The sequence below is a fragment of the Eucyclogobius newberryi genome, unplaced genomic scaffold (assembly GCF_026437365.1).
Source record: "Eucyclogobius newberryi isolate DKJ021-1_F unplaced genomic scaffold, fEucNew1.0.hap1 SCAF_2, whole genome shotgun sequence".
Taxonomy (NCBI): domain Eukaryota; kingdom Metazoa; phylum Chordata; class Actinopteri; order Gobiiformes; family Gobiidae; genus Eucyclogobius; species Eucyclogobius newberryi.
Window position 1 is genome coordinate 19,924,073 of NW_027315834.1, and position 16,391 is coordinate 19,940,463.

Genomic DNA, 16,391 nt, shown 5'->3' on the forward strand with positions numbered 1-16,391 from the left:
AGTCATATTAACTGAGACTCGTGTTCTTACACCAGAGTACATATAGGCCTATTTAGAACCTGGAAATACATGTATACTGTTCTTTATCACTAAGCAAACCAACAGCTCACATCTGTTTTATTGTTTGGTCAAAAACAAAAAGTGCTCAATATCCAAGCACAAAACAAGATGAGAAATACAAATGTGTTATTTAACCAGATGTAGGCAGAAGCCAAGGCTTATTGAGCCTACCCTTCTCTCCAACTCTCACATTGGTGGACATTTGTCATGTTGTAGTGCACCAGCGGACAATTCATCAACAAAAACAAACTGACCTAATATGGGACAGGATGCTCCCAAGTACCATCCACAAGCGCTCAACAACAAAATGCATTTATATTCTGCTAAATATCATTATTAAAATAAATATTATTATTTTCTAAAAGACACTTTTAAACTTAAATGAAGAAGTGGCTTTTGTAATAGGTCATAACAACTGTTCCATAATATAACTCCTTTACTTGCTAAACGATGTTCCCTCAGCGTCGTTCTCTCATACTCTAAATACATAAACTTAGCAGTATACAAGTCTATCAAACTTTAAAGGCTTAGATTGTTTGAACAAGGGGTTATTAGGTGAATTATAAGATACATTATTGATCAGTCTAATAACCTTTTTTGTAGTATGAAAATTGGTTTAGTTCTAGTTTTGTATGTGTTTCCCTAAATTTCAATACCATATGTCATATGGCCTGAAGGAACAATAAAGTAAATATTAGCATTTTTGTAAAAAATATGCTGCAAATTGTATAAAATTTCAATAGTTTTTGATACTTTCTTCTGTATATTTTATATATGCTTTCCATGTAATTTATCTACTCCAAGAAACGTAATATAATTGACAATTTCATAGCTCTTAATTTTAATATTGATATCATTCTCTAGATGTTTGTTACTGAATACCATACATTTGTTTTGTTTAAGTTATATGATAATTTATTCAAAGCTAACCAATTATTTAGTTGTGGTATTGTCTGCAAACAAGATAAAACTAAGAACATCAGATGCTTTATGAATATAATTTATGTATAATCAAAATAATTTCGGCCCAAAACCAGGCCTTGTGGCACCCCACAACTAATTCTCTGCCAACTAGACTCTATTCCCTTCAGATGAAAGTATTCTTTAACCAAAAATGTACTATTCCCCTAAAGCCATATTTATTTACTTTATTATTTATTTGTAATGACATTTTGTGGTCAATAGTATTAAATGCTTTATTTAAATCCAAAAAAAAAACCTATTGTATGGAGTTTTTGATCTAATGATTGGGGAATTAAATAAATCCATTGTTGTGGACCTGTGTGCTCTAAAATCAAACTGATGCTCATTTAATATATTGTTAACTTCAACATAATTATCTAATCCTTTAACAAACAATTTCTCTTATATTTTTGAAACTTAGGAAAGAAATGGGTCGATAATTACAAGTCAGATGTTTGTCAACACCTTTGTGCAAGGGAATAACTTTCGCTATTTTCATTTGGTTTGGAACAATTCCTGTTTTAAAATATTGATTATTGTTTTTACAGCTCTTTACAATTTTCCATACTTCATTTTTAATTGTTGGGTCCAACCAATCTTCATTTCAATGTTTTAAGGGGCAACAAGCTGTACTCAAACCCAAGGTCCTACTGCTGCCTTGAAAGCTTCTTTAATTAATGGCATGGGAAAATGTATGCATTTTGGAAGAACATGTGATAGGTTCAAATGATTGATGATTTATTATGGGTCATTTCATCATTAACATTTAAACATACACCTCTAAAAAAAATTGGCTACAAAAAAATTGGTCACAAATAACATTCTTACACAAGGTAAATCTGCTTTTTTTTTTAGAAATAATTTTCCAAAAGGCACTTCAGAAGCTCAATCAACTGTTAAAACAATCAACAAATGTACAAATATATGCTTCTGTATGCCGTTACAAATCTTTGTAATGGTGTAAAATGACAACTGTGAAGAAGACAACGACTGAGCATTTGACACAGTCACGTATGAAATACACTGGTCTGAAAAAAATAATCTTTTAGAATATGTTAAAAATCCAATCCATCACAATTTTGTCAGTGGTCACTTCATATCCAAGACCTAAATAGCATATGACTTGTAGAAAAAAAGTATAAAGTTTAAATGTCATAAAAACAAATGCAGCCTGTTTTATTGATAGTCATATGGATATTTGTAGTGGCCGACTCTGTGGTCGTGTTCATTTTCAGGCCTCATTTTGGGGCCAGCCCACTTTCCAGGTGTCCCGTAACTGTATGTGTTCGAGTCATTGGTCCACTGGCCGGAGACATGTGGGCCGTGGTTTGATGGATAGGGGCCGTTCCCTCTGTCTCTTTGGTTGTAAGGAGAGTTCCACACAGAAGTAGATGAGGGAGCCCTACTCTCAGCTCTGGGAAATGATCCTCGCCACTGATAATTAGCCTGAGGTGGACTCCAGCTGTAATTGCAGAAGGGTGCGCGAACCGAGGGGAAGGAAGGGAACGAAAGAAGGCCTGTTCCACCAGGTGATGGTAGTAAGCCTGATCCACCACCACCACCACCACCAGGTGATGGTAGTAGGCCAGAGGCTGAAGGCGATTGGAAGTCCAAACACTGTCTGTTGCTTGAAGGGTGGCTGTGGCGGTTATTTCTCCTTCTATGAAAAAAATGTATGGGGAAAAATACAATATTTTAATACAAATGTTTTGTGTATGTAATTACATATATATGTTTTTTAAACTACCCTCACCCTCCGTGAGTGGTCTCTATTCATCCCACTTCAAGCTCGGGTCCTCTACCAGAGGCCTGGGAGCTTGAGGGTTCTGTGCAGTATCTTTTCTGTTCCTATCACTGTACTTTTCTTGGCTGAGATGTCTGATGTTTTTCTTGGGATCTGCTCAAGCCATTCCTCCAGTTTGGGGGTCACTGCCCCATGTGCTCCGATCACTACGGGCACCACCGATACCTTCACGCTCCAGACCTTCTCCAGCTCCTCTCTAAGGCCTTGATATTTCTCTAGTTTCTCATGTTCCTTATTCCGGATGTTTCCATCCCATGACACTGCAATGTCCACCATCACGGCTTTCCTCTGACCCTTGTCGACCACCACTATGTCCGGTTGGTTCACCATTATAATTCGGTCTGTCTGTATCTGGAAGTCCCAGAGGACCTTGGCTCGGTCGTTCTCCACCACCTTTGGAAGTGTTTCTCACTTCTGTCCTTGGGGTCTCCAGTCCCTACTCTGCACAGATGTTTCTGTACACTATAGCAGCCACCTGGTTATGGCACTCCATGTATGCTGTCCCTGCATCTTATGAGCTGGATGGTCTCAGGGCCCCCTTTGCACAGCCTACACCTTGGGTCTTGTCTAGTGTGGTAGATCTGGGCCTCTATTGATCTGGTGTTCAGAGCCTGCTCCTGTGCTGCCATGATCAGGGCCTCTGTCCTTCAGACCGGATCTTTCTAGCCATTGGTAGGATTTCGTGATTTCAGCCACTTCAGTTATGTTCCGGTGGTACATCCCATGTAGGGCCTTGTCCTCACATGATGGTCCCTCCAGCACCTCATCATCCTCTGTTCTCCAGTGTCTGAGAAGTTCACTGAGCACGTCATCTGTAGGAGCCTTGTCCTTGATGTACTTATGGATCTTGGACGTTTCGTCCAGGATAGTGGCTCTCACGCTCACTAGTCCCCGGCCTCCTTCCTTAGGGCCAGTGTACAGTCTCAGGGTGCTGGATTAGGGATGGAACCCTCCATGCATGGTCAGGTGCTTTCGTGTCTTAACATCTGTGGTCTGTATATCCGCCTTTGGCCATCTGACTATTCCTGCAGGGTATTTGATCACTGGCAGGGCGTAGCTGTTTATTGCCCGGGACTTAAGATAAGATAATCCTTTATTGTCCACACATGGGGAAATGTCATTGTTGCAACGCAGGTAGATACAGGAGGTAGATACAGAGGAAAAGAACAGATCACTTATAGGAAGTTTGAAAAACACTCTCAATAGAAGATCTCTTATAAACAAAAACTCCTATAGACAAAACCTTGGGATGGAGGGGAAAAATAATAAAGATTAAATAAATAAATACCATTGCATGTGATCACGACAGTAATTGCACATGAATATGTGTCACGACCGTAATTGCACATGAATTGCACAGTAATTGCACATGGTTAGGTCAGTATTGCGAGTGTTCAGGACTAACAGTGTTTGTTATAAAGTCTGACAGCAGCAGGAAGGAAAGACCTGTGAAACCTCTCCCTCCCACAGCGAGGGTGGATCAGTCTCTCACTGAAGCTGCTCTCCAGAGCGGACAGAGTGTCCTGCAGGGGGCGACACTCATGGTCCAGCATAGATGTGAATCTAGCCAGGACCCTTCTGTCCCCCACCTCCTGCACCGAGTCCAGAGCACAGCCCAGGACGGAGCTGGACTTCTTGATGACTCTGTCCAGCTTCTTCCTCTCCCTCTCTGTGATGCTGCTGCTCCAACAGGCCACACCGTACAGGAGGGCTGATGCCACCACAGAGTCGTAGAAGGTTTTCAGGAGTGGCCCTGTCACTCCAAAAGACAAAGGGTGAAGAGAAAGGGCGCGAGGACAGTGCCCTGGGGCGCCCCCAAACTGCAGGTCCGAGTGTCAGACACTCGGCTGAGCCCACGGTGGAGCGGAGGTGGTCCAGGACTAGCCGCTCCAGTGTCTTCATCAGGTGGGACGTGAGAGCCACTGGCCTGAAGCTGTTGAGGTCTTTGGCGCGCGGTGTCTTAGGCACAGGTACCAGACAGGAGGTCTTCCAGACCTGTGGTACCACCCTCAGCTTCAGGCTCATGTTGAAGACATGCTCCATAACTCCACACAGTTCATCTGCGCAGGACTTAAGGAGCCTGGGGCTGATGCCATCAGGTCCTGCTGCCTTCCTCACTTTAATCCTCTTCAGCTCACTCCTCACCTTGTTCTTACCATTAAGCTGGCTTCTGAGGACTTGCCTCACTCGTTGTATATATTAGGCCGTAGCCGCTTTCCTTGTTACCTAGGTACTTGTAACTGTCCTCAATGTCTGCTATCGTTCCTTCTGGGAGTGAGACCCCCTCTGTGTGGACTACCTTCCCTCTCTTAGTCACCATCCGACCACACTTTTCTAGTCTGAATTGCTTTCTAATATCTGAGTTGTAGATCCTGGTGGTGTGGATCAGGGAGTCAATGTCCTGAGGGGGGGTAATTGTTTTGAAATGCTAAAAAAACTCTCTCAGCAACGAGCATTAGGCCAACATTAGGCGGCGGGTGCAGCGCGGCGCACGGGGAGTGCGTACGGGGGAGCACGGCGCACCGCACCCCACCGCAGCACGCACCGCGGCCCGTGCGCACGGTGCGTTATGATCACAGCGCGCCGTGGACCATGTGGATTGAGTAAAGAAACATGTGCAACTAGTGACATTATTTGGAGAATTCATAACTTCTACTGATAAACATACCAAAGGATGTTCAGGGACTAAAGGTGAGCAGGGTCTATCAAGCTACTATCGTTTCATCAACGCGTTAACATTTTATGTGAAGCCAGTCTTTCGTCTTTTGAGGGGGGGAGGGGGTCCAGAGATGAAAAAAATTACGTCTTTTCAGCTTCAACCCATTTTGAGATGATTCCTTAGCATACAGGTGATGTCGTCCATGTAGAGGAGGTGACTGATGGTAACCAGTCTTGTTGATTATTTGGCTGAGGGGGTTCAGACCTATGCAGAACAGCAGTGGGGACAGTGAATCACCTTGGTATATGCCACATTTAACGGACACTTGTGCAAGTGGCATTGAGTCGTGTACTTCAATCCAGGCAGTGCTCAGGTTTGAGTGTCAGGTTCTACAGTCCCGTGCAACTGTTCTGTCTACCAGGAGCTGATGTTTTGCACTTCTTGTATTTTTACCGATGCCTTTCTGAGCAGTGCTCATGTATTGATCCATGTGCCATCCTTCTGGATCAGGATCTTAGCCATTCAGGGTGAGTACCGTCCCTTAGCAGTGTGTTCATTTGGGCTGCTAGGCGCTCGTGGAGTGAGTTTCTTAAGCCAGTATGCATGTTTTTTCATGCCCGAGACCCTTTCCTGTATGTCTGCCACAGTGATGGTAACTGGATTCTGCTCAGGGATGTTGCTGTAGTCCTCTCTCAGAGCCATCAGCCAATGTGCATCTCAGTTGTGGGATGCTACCCTCTCCCAAATGCCTTTCCAGTACTGTCCAATTTCCAGCCTTGGTGGGTCTGCTCTGCTGTTATTACCCTGCCATTGAGCGTACACTTACGCCGGTTGAGACGAGAACAACCCGTTTATTCTCCTGGCTTCATTCTCTCTCGTGTACCTCTTTAGGCGGCTGGCCAAGGCTTGGAGCCTTTGTTCGGCAGTTCTGAGTGCTTCAGGTATAGGCATCTGGTTGTATGGCATCTAGTTCGTATTGATCGGAGCACTTGGAATGGCTTGAGTAGATCCCAGGAAAAACATCAGACATCTCGGTCCAGAAAAGTGCAGTGCTAGAAACAGCAAAGATACTGCGCAGAACCCTCAAGCTCCCAGGACCCGAGCTTGAAGAGTTACCAATTATATATATATATATATATATATATATATATATATATATATATATATATATATATATATATATATATATATATATATATATATATATATATATATATATATATATATATATATATATATATATATATATATATATATATATATATATATATATATATATATACATACATACAATAACTAATATATAATGTATATACTGATGCTCACCTGTTCCTTGAGGGCTCATGACAAACTGCTGGTCTTTCCTCCACGTTGCTGATATTTTCTTCAGAATCAATTGGACGATGTGTGGAACTGCCTTTCACTGGCTCCTGCTCACATTCCTCAATCCCTTCATTACTGTTAAATAAGTATATACTCTTTACTCATTACTTACAGACAGGCAGTCACACAAATTTGTATGTTACCTCCTTTTGGGTCCTGACAGCAGATCCTCTAAATAGTTCTGTCTCTCTATGGCATGACCTCTGGAAGAATTAAATACTGTGGACAGGATTGAGTAAATGAGTGTCAAAATGTTAAAACTGGTATGTAAAGTACTATTAAGCGCTAGCTCACATTCAATTGCCTTATGAGGCTCCACTCCATCCACATCTATTAGGTATCTACAGATAAGATACCCAGTGCGATTCAGGCCATGGGTGCAGTGGACTCCAACCAATTTATCTATAACACAAAACTCTTGTTATGAGGCTTCTTGGGTGTAGAGATGACCAAAAGACTGACCACTAGGGCCGCAAGAAGCAATTATTTGACAAGTCTGTGAATATTTGTTTTGAAAATTGAAATGTTATAAATATACTTTCAAACAGATTAAGTTCAAACATAGTATGTGAAGGATTCTATATTGAGAAGATTTAGGAATCAAGTGGATTATTATTATTTATTGCCATTACAATTGTACACTGTTTTTGTAATGACACATCTTTAAGCATGTGTTTTAGTGTGAATTATCATTTTGGTATTTGATTAATCATGATTATTCTGATTAAGCGTTGCAACTTAATCAGAATAAGAGAACACATACCATTATCAGCATTTTCATGTAAAAAACGGTGAACAGCGCGCTTAAAATTCAGAATTGTTTCATCACTTGGGATCTCATGCCCAGCTGTAAAGATCTTGACACACTGCAGGGACTCTGGGACATCCTGTAAAATCACAACTTGTTTTACCTCCTCAACATAATGATCAGATTTAAAGCCTGATGGTTAGACTTTACCTCTGCTCTGTAATAACGTGTAGTGAACGTCAGATCAATTATCAAGCCAAGTTCTTGGTTGTCCTTTGTCAACGTGTCAAGCAGCTCCCAAGGCCCAAAAACATCAGCACTTGAAAGTCTGCAGGTTAAAGCCTGAAGAATTTCAATTATAATTCAAGAAAACATAATCATGGCCACGTTATAATGCAAATAATACATTGTTGAGCTTATTTTTCTCACCAATTTCAGTGGCACTTTGAAAGCAATAAAACGAGATCCTGGAAGGCGTTTCCCCACAGCTTGGTAATCTAACCATCTAAAGGGGTTTATTAGAGCTGTGTTAACACACACGGCTGCAATAAGCAATGTTTACAAGGCCTCGACTATAGAAATGGGAAAGGAACGCCCAGATTACGTGTATATAGTGTATAAAAGGTAAGAGACCTGCTCGAAGAGAAAGGGGGCATTTTATAGTGACGTGCAAGAAAAGCAATAATGCTTTATCCTTACCTGTCGGGAATGCCATTTTTCCGGTATGCGCGAGACATCTTCAAGCAAACGCTTTCTTTTTCTTTTCTTGTGAAACAGTTGAACTGCGAACTACCCACGTGTAGCAAGAGTGGCCAATCTTCTGGATAATGTAGCTAGCCCTTTTGTACTTTCATGGAATGAGGCAAACACCGGGACTTCTCATGACTAGAGTCCCTCAGAGAAGCTCAGGCCCGAAGTGGAAACATACGACGGAGCTATTTCAAGAGAAACGAAAGTTAAACTTGGACAGCTGACTGTTGTTGTTGATGAGGCTGTCGCGTCGATGACGTCAAAACGTGCCTTCTTCGGCAACGCGTGAAAATGGCAAATAGATGTTTAGCGCCATCTTGTGACACAAATCTGCAAATTAAAAAACTGCGTATTTCTCATGGATGTATTATAATATCTGGATAGGGTACGCCCCCTCTGCCTCTGGCTCCAAATTGAGTAGTGGCCACTCCGTAGAATGGAGCCTTTTGGTCGGACCATTTCAGTGAGTTTTCAGAGTTCGGCCTCTAAAATTACCAAACATGCTAAATTGTTTTTAGTCCAAAAACAAAATAGAAGGAATTTCACTCTTCAACTGTTTCTAAAATACTTAAAAAATACATTTTAACCTTCCGGTGAACGGTGTACGCGCACCGAGCGCGCACGTAACCCTCATGAACGAGCCTCAGGAGAACACGTGACGGAAACTAAACACAAGCAGAAGAAAGTGACGAGACGAGACCACGATACACGTAAGTTGTGTTTGTATGTCATTCCTCACGTTTCACACATCGTTCCATGTGAAGTGTAAAACAACGATTACATAGTTAACACGAGTTAACACAAGTTAACACGAGCTAACACGAGCTAACGTAAGCTAAAGTTTAGCTACACAAAGATGCAACAACACGTCATGATGGCTCGTGCTTCGTGCTTCTGCTCTGCAGGTGCCCAGAGTCAGGACAAAACATGGGGAATCTGCGTTTCAGTTTTATGCAGCTAAAATCTGGAACAGTCTTCCTGAAGATGTGAGACAGGCTTCTACTCTGACAATGTTCAAATCTAAGCTTAAAACAGTTTTGTTTAGCTGCGCATATGACTGAAGGGATTTTTTCTTTGCACTCTTCTCTTTTGTTTGTGATTTTATTAGTTTAGAAAATCAGTTGGATTGATAATTTTTAATTTAGTTAATTTTATTGTATTTCTGTAATTTCTTTGTGATTTGAATGCATTTTTCCTGCTGTGTGAAGCACTTTGAATTGCCTTGTGTATGAAATGTGCTCTACAAATAAGCTTGCCTTGCCTTGCCTTGCAAATAAATAACTAATTATTTCTCTTACTAAATGTTCTAAGAGACAAAAGGTTAAGCACAGATGAAGGAAAACTAGAGAAAGAAGGGAAATAAAGTGATGTTTGTATTATGTGCTATAAAAAACAACCAATAATTCAAATATAACCTGCTATAATGGGTCATATCTTACACATATAAATGTAAAGGTGTTTAAAAGTGACAGTGCTGTACTTACAGGGGCTGAGATGACATTTGAGGTGTTATTACATATATCATAATGAAGTGTTTAAACAGCAAAGCACACGCTTGTTTTCTATAGGAATGTCATGGATTTACTTCCATGGAATATGTAGAGATTTAGCAAACATGTCAGTTATGTTCTAACTTCTAAGGTTTAAACTTATTCATAAATAAATGACTTTTGGTTATAGCTTTAAAAATTAATGTGAAAAGAGGAACTTTTGTGTTACAGAGCGAAATGTAAATCTGTCAATAACATATTCCAGCTTTTCTCTGTTAAATATGCATAATATATCAATGTTCTAATGAGTATCTTTCTCATCTTCAGAGTGCTGACCAGTGAGTTTAGTCTGTCTGCTGTCCAGAGCTCTACAGGTCACTGCAGGTCACTACAGGTCACTACAGGTCACTGCAGACCTAATCACTGCAGACACAGAGTCATCTCAAGTAAACTCCTGACGACTCCAAAGCAAAAGGTATTTTAATAATAACTTCTGCCTCGACTAAAAGTAAACAGTGTAGAATCAGTACTTTGAATTTATAAAATGTCTGTTTTGTTATGACCAAAAAAACTAAATGATAATTGTTCTTCAAAAGAGCCACTGCTGTGTCACATGTGTCTGTGAAGCAGCTTCAGGACAAACATATGAAGTGTATGTTATATGACTTTTATAAATCTAATACATATGAAGTGTATGTTCTATGACTTGTATAATCTAAACGTATGAAGTGTATGTTCTATGACTTGTATAATCTAAACATATGAAGTGTATGTTCTATGACTTGTATAATCTAAACGTATGAAGTGTATGTTCTATGACTTGTATAATCTAAACATATGAAGTGTATGTTCTATGACTTGTATAATCTAAACGTATGAAGTGTATGTTCTATGACTTGTATAATCTAAACATATGAAGTGTATGTTCTATGACTTGTATAATCTAAAGCTGTGACATGTTCTGTTTGTCTCTCAGTCTGAACGGAGGAGTTTACTGAAGTACAGAAGACTGCGTGCCATGGAAACAAAGTCTTGTTAAATACTGAGATATTCAGTATTTAACGCAATAATGTCACATTCATGTGCTTATAACTGATGTAAAAAGAATGTTTATTTTACCATTATTATTAGTATTATCTTGTCTTATGCTAGCTGTTTTTATTTTATCTTCATCTTTATTTTCCTCCTCCATTCCTTATTAAGGTATGAGAGGTTCTGTCTATAGGAGTTTTTGTTTATAAGAGTTCTTCTATTAAGATCGATCTATTAAGAGTGTTTTTTAAACTTCCTATAAGTTATCTGTCCTTTTCCTCTGTATCTACTGTGTTGCAACAACAAAATTTCCTCATGTGTGGACAATAAAGGAATATCTTATTTTATTCAGTTTGTTCTATTTGACTTATACAGGTTGTTTTATCATTGTTACTATTTTTATGTTGCACTGAATCACCAAAGCAAGTTCCACTGTTTGTGAATTCTTTTCTTTGACAATGTCAATACATTTTCTGATTCTATTAATGATGATAATAATAATGAACAGTACACAGACTCAAACTCCTTAATAAGGGACTCCCACATTGTAGCTTTAAAACTCATTGTAGCTTTAAAGCTCAACTAAAACTGGCTAAAATCAATTTATCATTTGTAGTTATCAGATTTGCATTTATTGAACAAGTTCATTCATGTTCATTATTCGTATTAAATACATTAATAAACAAATGTGTTTTGTATTTATTAAAGATTGACATGATAAAAAAACGACACAAAAGGAAACTGAATATAATTAAATACTGCTTAACTCAATTATGTAACAGAATTGATGATTATATTTTATATTTCTTATCTGATTAAAAAACATGCATATTGGCCAAATTATATTATGTAAATAAATAACTGAAAAGTTAATAGCAAAATAAATACCCAAACCAAAAACTACAGAAAATGATGAGGACGTTATTCCACCTCTAAATGTAATTCATTGTCATTAAACCAGACCTTTTATCTTAACACTTCTTTATAATTCTCTTAAATATCAGAGCTTTACAACATGATACATGTATATTTATAGATGGATATAACAATCCATCATTATACGTTACGTAAACAGACTATTTCAAGCCGAATTATTCCAAAAGTCCGTGTTAACTGTTCTCAGTCTTTCACGCTGCTGTGACGTGCGCGCTCCCGACGCCAAAGCCTCACGGCGATGACGTCACAAAAGTGGGAGGAGATATACCAGTGTTCAGGAAGTAATGCGGAACTAAAAAACTTTTTTGGAACCATGCGCCAATCAGATCAAGCCCCCGAAAGCCAAGATGGCCGCCATTGAAACCTATGGAGCTGCTCATTGGCGCAAGACTGAGAAGAGTCAACACCGACTTTTGGAATAATTCGGCTTGAAATAGTCTGTTTACGTAACGTATAATGATGAATTGTTATATCCATCTATAAATATACATGTATCATGTTGTAAAGCTCTGATATTTAAGAGAATTTTAAAGAAGTGTTAAGATAAAAAGTCTGGTTTAATGACAATGAATTACATTTAGAGGTGGAATAACGTCCTCATCATTTTCTGTAGTTTTTGGTTTGGGTATTTATTTTGTTAACTTTTCAGTTATTTATTTACATAATATAATTTGGCCAATATGCATTTTTTTTAATCAGATGAGAAGAAATATAAAATATAATCATCGATTCTGTTACATAATTGAGTTAAGCAGTATTTAATTATATTCAGTTTCCTTTTGTGTCTTTTTTATCATGTCAATCTTTAATAAATACAAAACACATTTGTTTATTAATGTATTTAATACGAATAATGAACATGAATGAACTTGTTCAATAAATGTAAATCTGATTATAACTACAAATGATAAATTGATTTTAGCCAGTTTTAGTTGAGTTTTAAAGCTACAGTGAGTTTTAAAGCTACAATGTGGGAGTCCCTTATTAAGGAGTTTTGGAGTCTGTACTGTTTATTATTATCATCATTAATAGAATCAGAAAATGTATTGCCATTGTCAAAGAACAGAATCCACAAACAGTGGAACTTGCTTTGGTGATTCAGTGCAACATAAAAATATTAACAATGATAAAACAACCTGTATAAGTCAAATAGAACAAACTGAATAAGATAAGATATTCCTTTATTGTCCACACATGAGGAAATTTTGTTGTTGCAACACAGTAGATACAGAGGAAAAGGACAGATCACTTATAGGAAGTTTAAAAAACACTCTTAATAGAAGAACTCTTATAAACAAAAACTCCTATAGACAGAACCTCTCATACCTTAATAAGGAATGGAGGGGGAAAATAAAGATAAAGATAAAATAAAAACAGCGTAGGACAAAATAATACTAATAATAATGGTAAAATAAACACTCTTTTTACATCAGTTATATGCACATGAATGTGACATTATTGCGTTAAATACTGAATATCTCAGTATTTAACAAGACTTTGTTTCCATGGCTACGCAGTCTTCTGTACTTCAGTAACTGCACCGTTCAGCTCCATCGTATGACTGAGGGACAAACAGAACATGTCACAGCTTTAGATTTATACAAGTCATAGAACATACACTTCATATGTATTAGATTTATACAAGTCATAGAACACACACTTCATATGTTTAGATTATACAAGTCATATAACATACACTTCATATGTATTAGATTAATAAAAGTCATATAACATACACTTCATATGTTTAGATTTATAAAAGTCATATAACATACACTTCATATGTTTAGATTTATACAAGTCATAGAACATACACTTCATATGTTTAGATTATAAAAGTCATATAACATACACTTCATATGTATTAGATTTATTAAAAGTCATATAACATACACTTCATATGTTTAGATTATACAAGTCATATAACATACACTTCATATGTTTGTCCTGAAGCTGCTTCACAGACACATGTGACACAGCAGTGGCTCTTTTGAAGAACAATTATCATTTAGTTTTTTTGGTCATAACAAAACAGACATTTTATAAATTCAAAATACTGATTCTACACTGTTTACTTTTAGTCGAGGCACAAGTTATTATTAAAATACCTTTTGCTTTGGAGTCGTCAGGAGTTTACTTGAGATGACTCTGTGTCTGCAGTGATTAGGTCTGCAGTGACCTGTAGTGACCTGTAGTGACCTGTAGTGACCTGTAGAGCTCTGGACAGCACAGACAGACCAGACTCACTGGTCAGCACTCTGAAGATGATGAGAAAGATACTCATTAGAACATTGATATATTATGCACATTTAACAGAGAAAAGCTGGAATATGTTATTGACAGATTTACATTTCGCTCTGTAACACAAAAGTTCCTCTTTTCACATTAATTTTTAAAGCTAGAACCAAAAGTCATTTACTTTTGCATAAGTTTAAACCTTAGAAGTTAGAACATAACTGACATGTTTGCTAAATCTACATATTCCATGGAAGTAAATCCATGACATTCCTATAGAAAACAAGCGTGTGCTTTCCTGTTTAAACACTTCATTATGATATATGTAATAAAACCTCAAATGTCGTCTTATCAGCCCTGTGAGAACACGACTGTCACTTTTAAATACGTTTACATTTATATATGTAAGATATGACCCATTTGAGCAGGTTGTATTTTAATTATTGTTAGTTTTTGATAACACATCATACAAACATCACTTTATTTCCCTTCTTTCTCTAGTTTTCCTTCATCTGTGCTTAACCTTTTGTCTCTTAGAACATTTAGTAGGAGAAATAATGAGTTATTTATTTGCAGAAGACATGAGCCATCACGACGTGTCGTTCCAATGCATCTTTGTGTAGCTAAACGTTAGCAGCTAAACGTTAGCTAAACGTTAGCTTGTGTTAGTTCGTGTTAACTTGTGTTAACTGTGTAATTGTTGTTTTACACTTCACATGGAACGATGTGTGAAACGTGAGGAATGACATACAAACACAACTTACGTGTATCGTGGTCTCGTCTCGTCACTTTCTTCTGCTTGTGTTTAGTTTCCGTCACGTGTTCTTCTGAGGCTCGTTCATGAGGGTCACGTGCGCGCTCGGTGCGCGTACACCGTTCTCCGGAAGGTTAAAAATGTATTTTTAAAGTATTTTAGAAACAGTCAAAGAGTGAAATTCCTTCTATTTTATTTTTAGACTAAAAACAATTTAGCATGTTTGGTCATTTTAGAGGCCGAACTCTTGAAATGGTCCGACCAAAAGGCTCCATTCTACGGAGTGGCCACTACTCAATTTGGAGCCAGAGGCAGAGGGGGCGTACCCTATCCAGACAATATAATACATCCATGGCGCCAATGAGCAACTCCATAGGTTTCAATGGCGGCCATCTTGGCTTCCGGGGGCTTGGTATTTCTCCTTTGCGATGTTGACGTGCACATCGGTCCGCATAATGAGTGTGCAGCAAATACATACTTAGCAAATAAGAAGGGATGAATGCATTTAGCTGCGTATGGATAGAATAGTGGACCTCGACTACTTTAAACCATATAACCTGTCTACGTTAATCTCTTTCTGTCAGCTTTGAGACGTACTTGGAAACAATATGTATGTATAACAATATCAACAATATATTCATTCATTCATATTCATATTTTGTTTTTTCTCAGAAGAACGGATCCATGAACTCAATGGCAACCTAAAGTGGCACTATGTGACCTTTGTGGTGGAGGGTCCGTCACCTGCTTGTCTCCATGGTGATGATTTGTCTTGACTGTTCCACAGTATGGCATTATTATTTTATTCTCTATTATATAATAATATTTTAAAAAGTGGGGGGGGGGGGAATCATTGAAATACCATGACATTTACTGAGAGTGGACTCTCCTCTCCACAGATCTGACCTGAAGCCTGTGCTTGACTTAATGCAGACAGATGTTTAATACCAACCTGTCTAAATTTCAGGTAAAACTATAACAGCTCCACGGAGACTAGCAGGGGACAGACCCTCCACCGGTAAAATTACATGGTGCGCCTTACGAAACACCATGGAATGCACACTTTAAAGCTGAAGAATCCCGTAAGACTCCAATATTATAACAATTATATATAACAAGCAGAAATCCCAATTAACTTCAATTTTAGAGCAATAAAATGTCTGAAAGTGAATTGAGTTGATGTAACACCTTTATTATAAACAAGCTGGTGTAATCCTTCATTTGTCCAAGGGTGTTCCATTGTAGAAGAAGATTCAGATGGATGTTGATGCCCATTACAGGGCTGTAGTCAGTGAAACCAAAAACTCCCTTTATCAGAAGGGGCAGGGCTTATACAGAGTAGGATATAAAACCTGAGTTCCCAGACAGGATCCGCATCTTGGATGAGAGTTGAAACATTTTGTTTTTCTAAAAACAGAGTCCAGATGAAACTGAATCTTTTTCTACGCTTTTATCATAAATATATAAATACACAGGGCTATGTGTGAAAATGCATAATGCCTGAAGTGCAGCTCATTGATCACAAACAGTAGGTATCCATCCATTTTCTACCGCTTGTTCCCTTTTGGGGTCGCGGG

General features: G+C 38.3%; 1 protein-coding gene and 2 long non-coding RNA genes across 3 annotated transcripts; 1 reads left to right on the forward strand and 2 right to left on the reverse strand.

Moving 5' to 3' along the window:
• Window positions 1-1,845: 1,845 nt before the first annotated feature.
• dusp11 (dual specificity phosphatase 11 (RNA/RNP complex 1-interacting)) lies at window positions 1,846-8,479 on the reverse strand. The gene is made up of 8 exons (XM_072454550.1): window positions 8,317-8,479; window positions 8,047-8,122; window positions 7,828-7,959; window positions 7,633-7,756; window positions 7,164-7,271; window positions 7,013-7,088; window positions 6,813-6,944; window positions 1,846-2,683 (listed from the first exon to the last, which is right to left on the reverse strand). The coding sequence occupies exons 1-8, from the start codon at window positions 8,352-8,354 to the stop codon at window positions 2,200-2,202; spliced, it is 1,170 nt and encodes a 389-aa protein (XP_072310651.1). The 5' UTR covers window positions 8,355-8,479; the 3' UTR covers window positions 1,846-2,199.
• A 546-nt stretch (window positions 8,480-9,025) lies between these two features.
• Window positions 9,026-11,158, forward strand: LOC140367091 (uncharacterized). The gene is made up of 3 exons (XR_011928101.1): window positions 9,026-9,077; window positions 10,185-10,332; window positions 10,834-11,158. It is a non-coding gene; the product is annotated as an uncharacterized lncRNA (long non-coding RNA).
• A 1,851-nt stretch (window positions 11,159-13,009) lies between these two features.
• LOC140366911 (uncharacterized) lies at window positions 13,010-14,880 on the reverse strand. Its single transcript, XR_011928089.1, has 3 exons — window positions 14,825-14,880; window positions 13,934-14,083; window positions 13,010-13,386 (listed from the first exon to the last, which is right to left on the reverse strand). It is a non-coding gene; the product is annotated as an uncharacterized lncRNA (long non-coding RNA).
• Window positions 14,881-16,391: the final 1,511 nt, after the last annotated feature.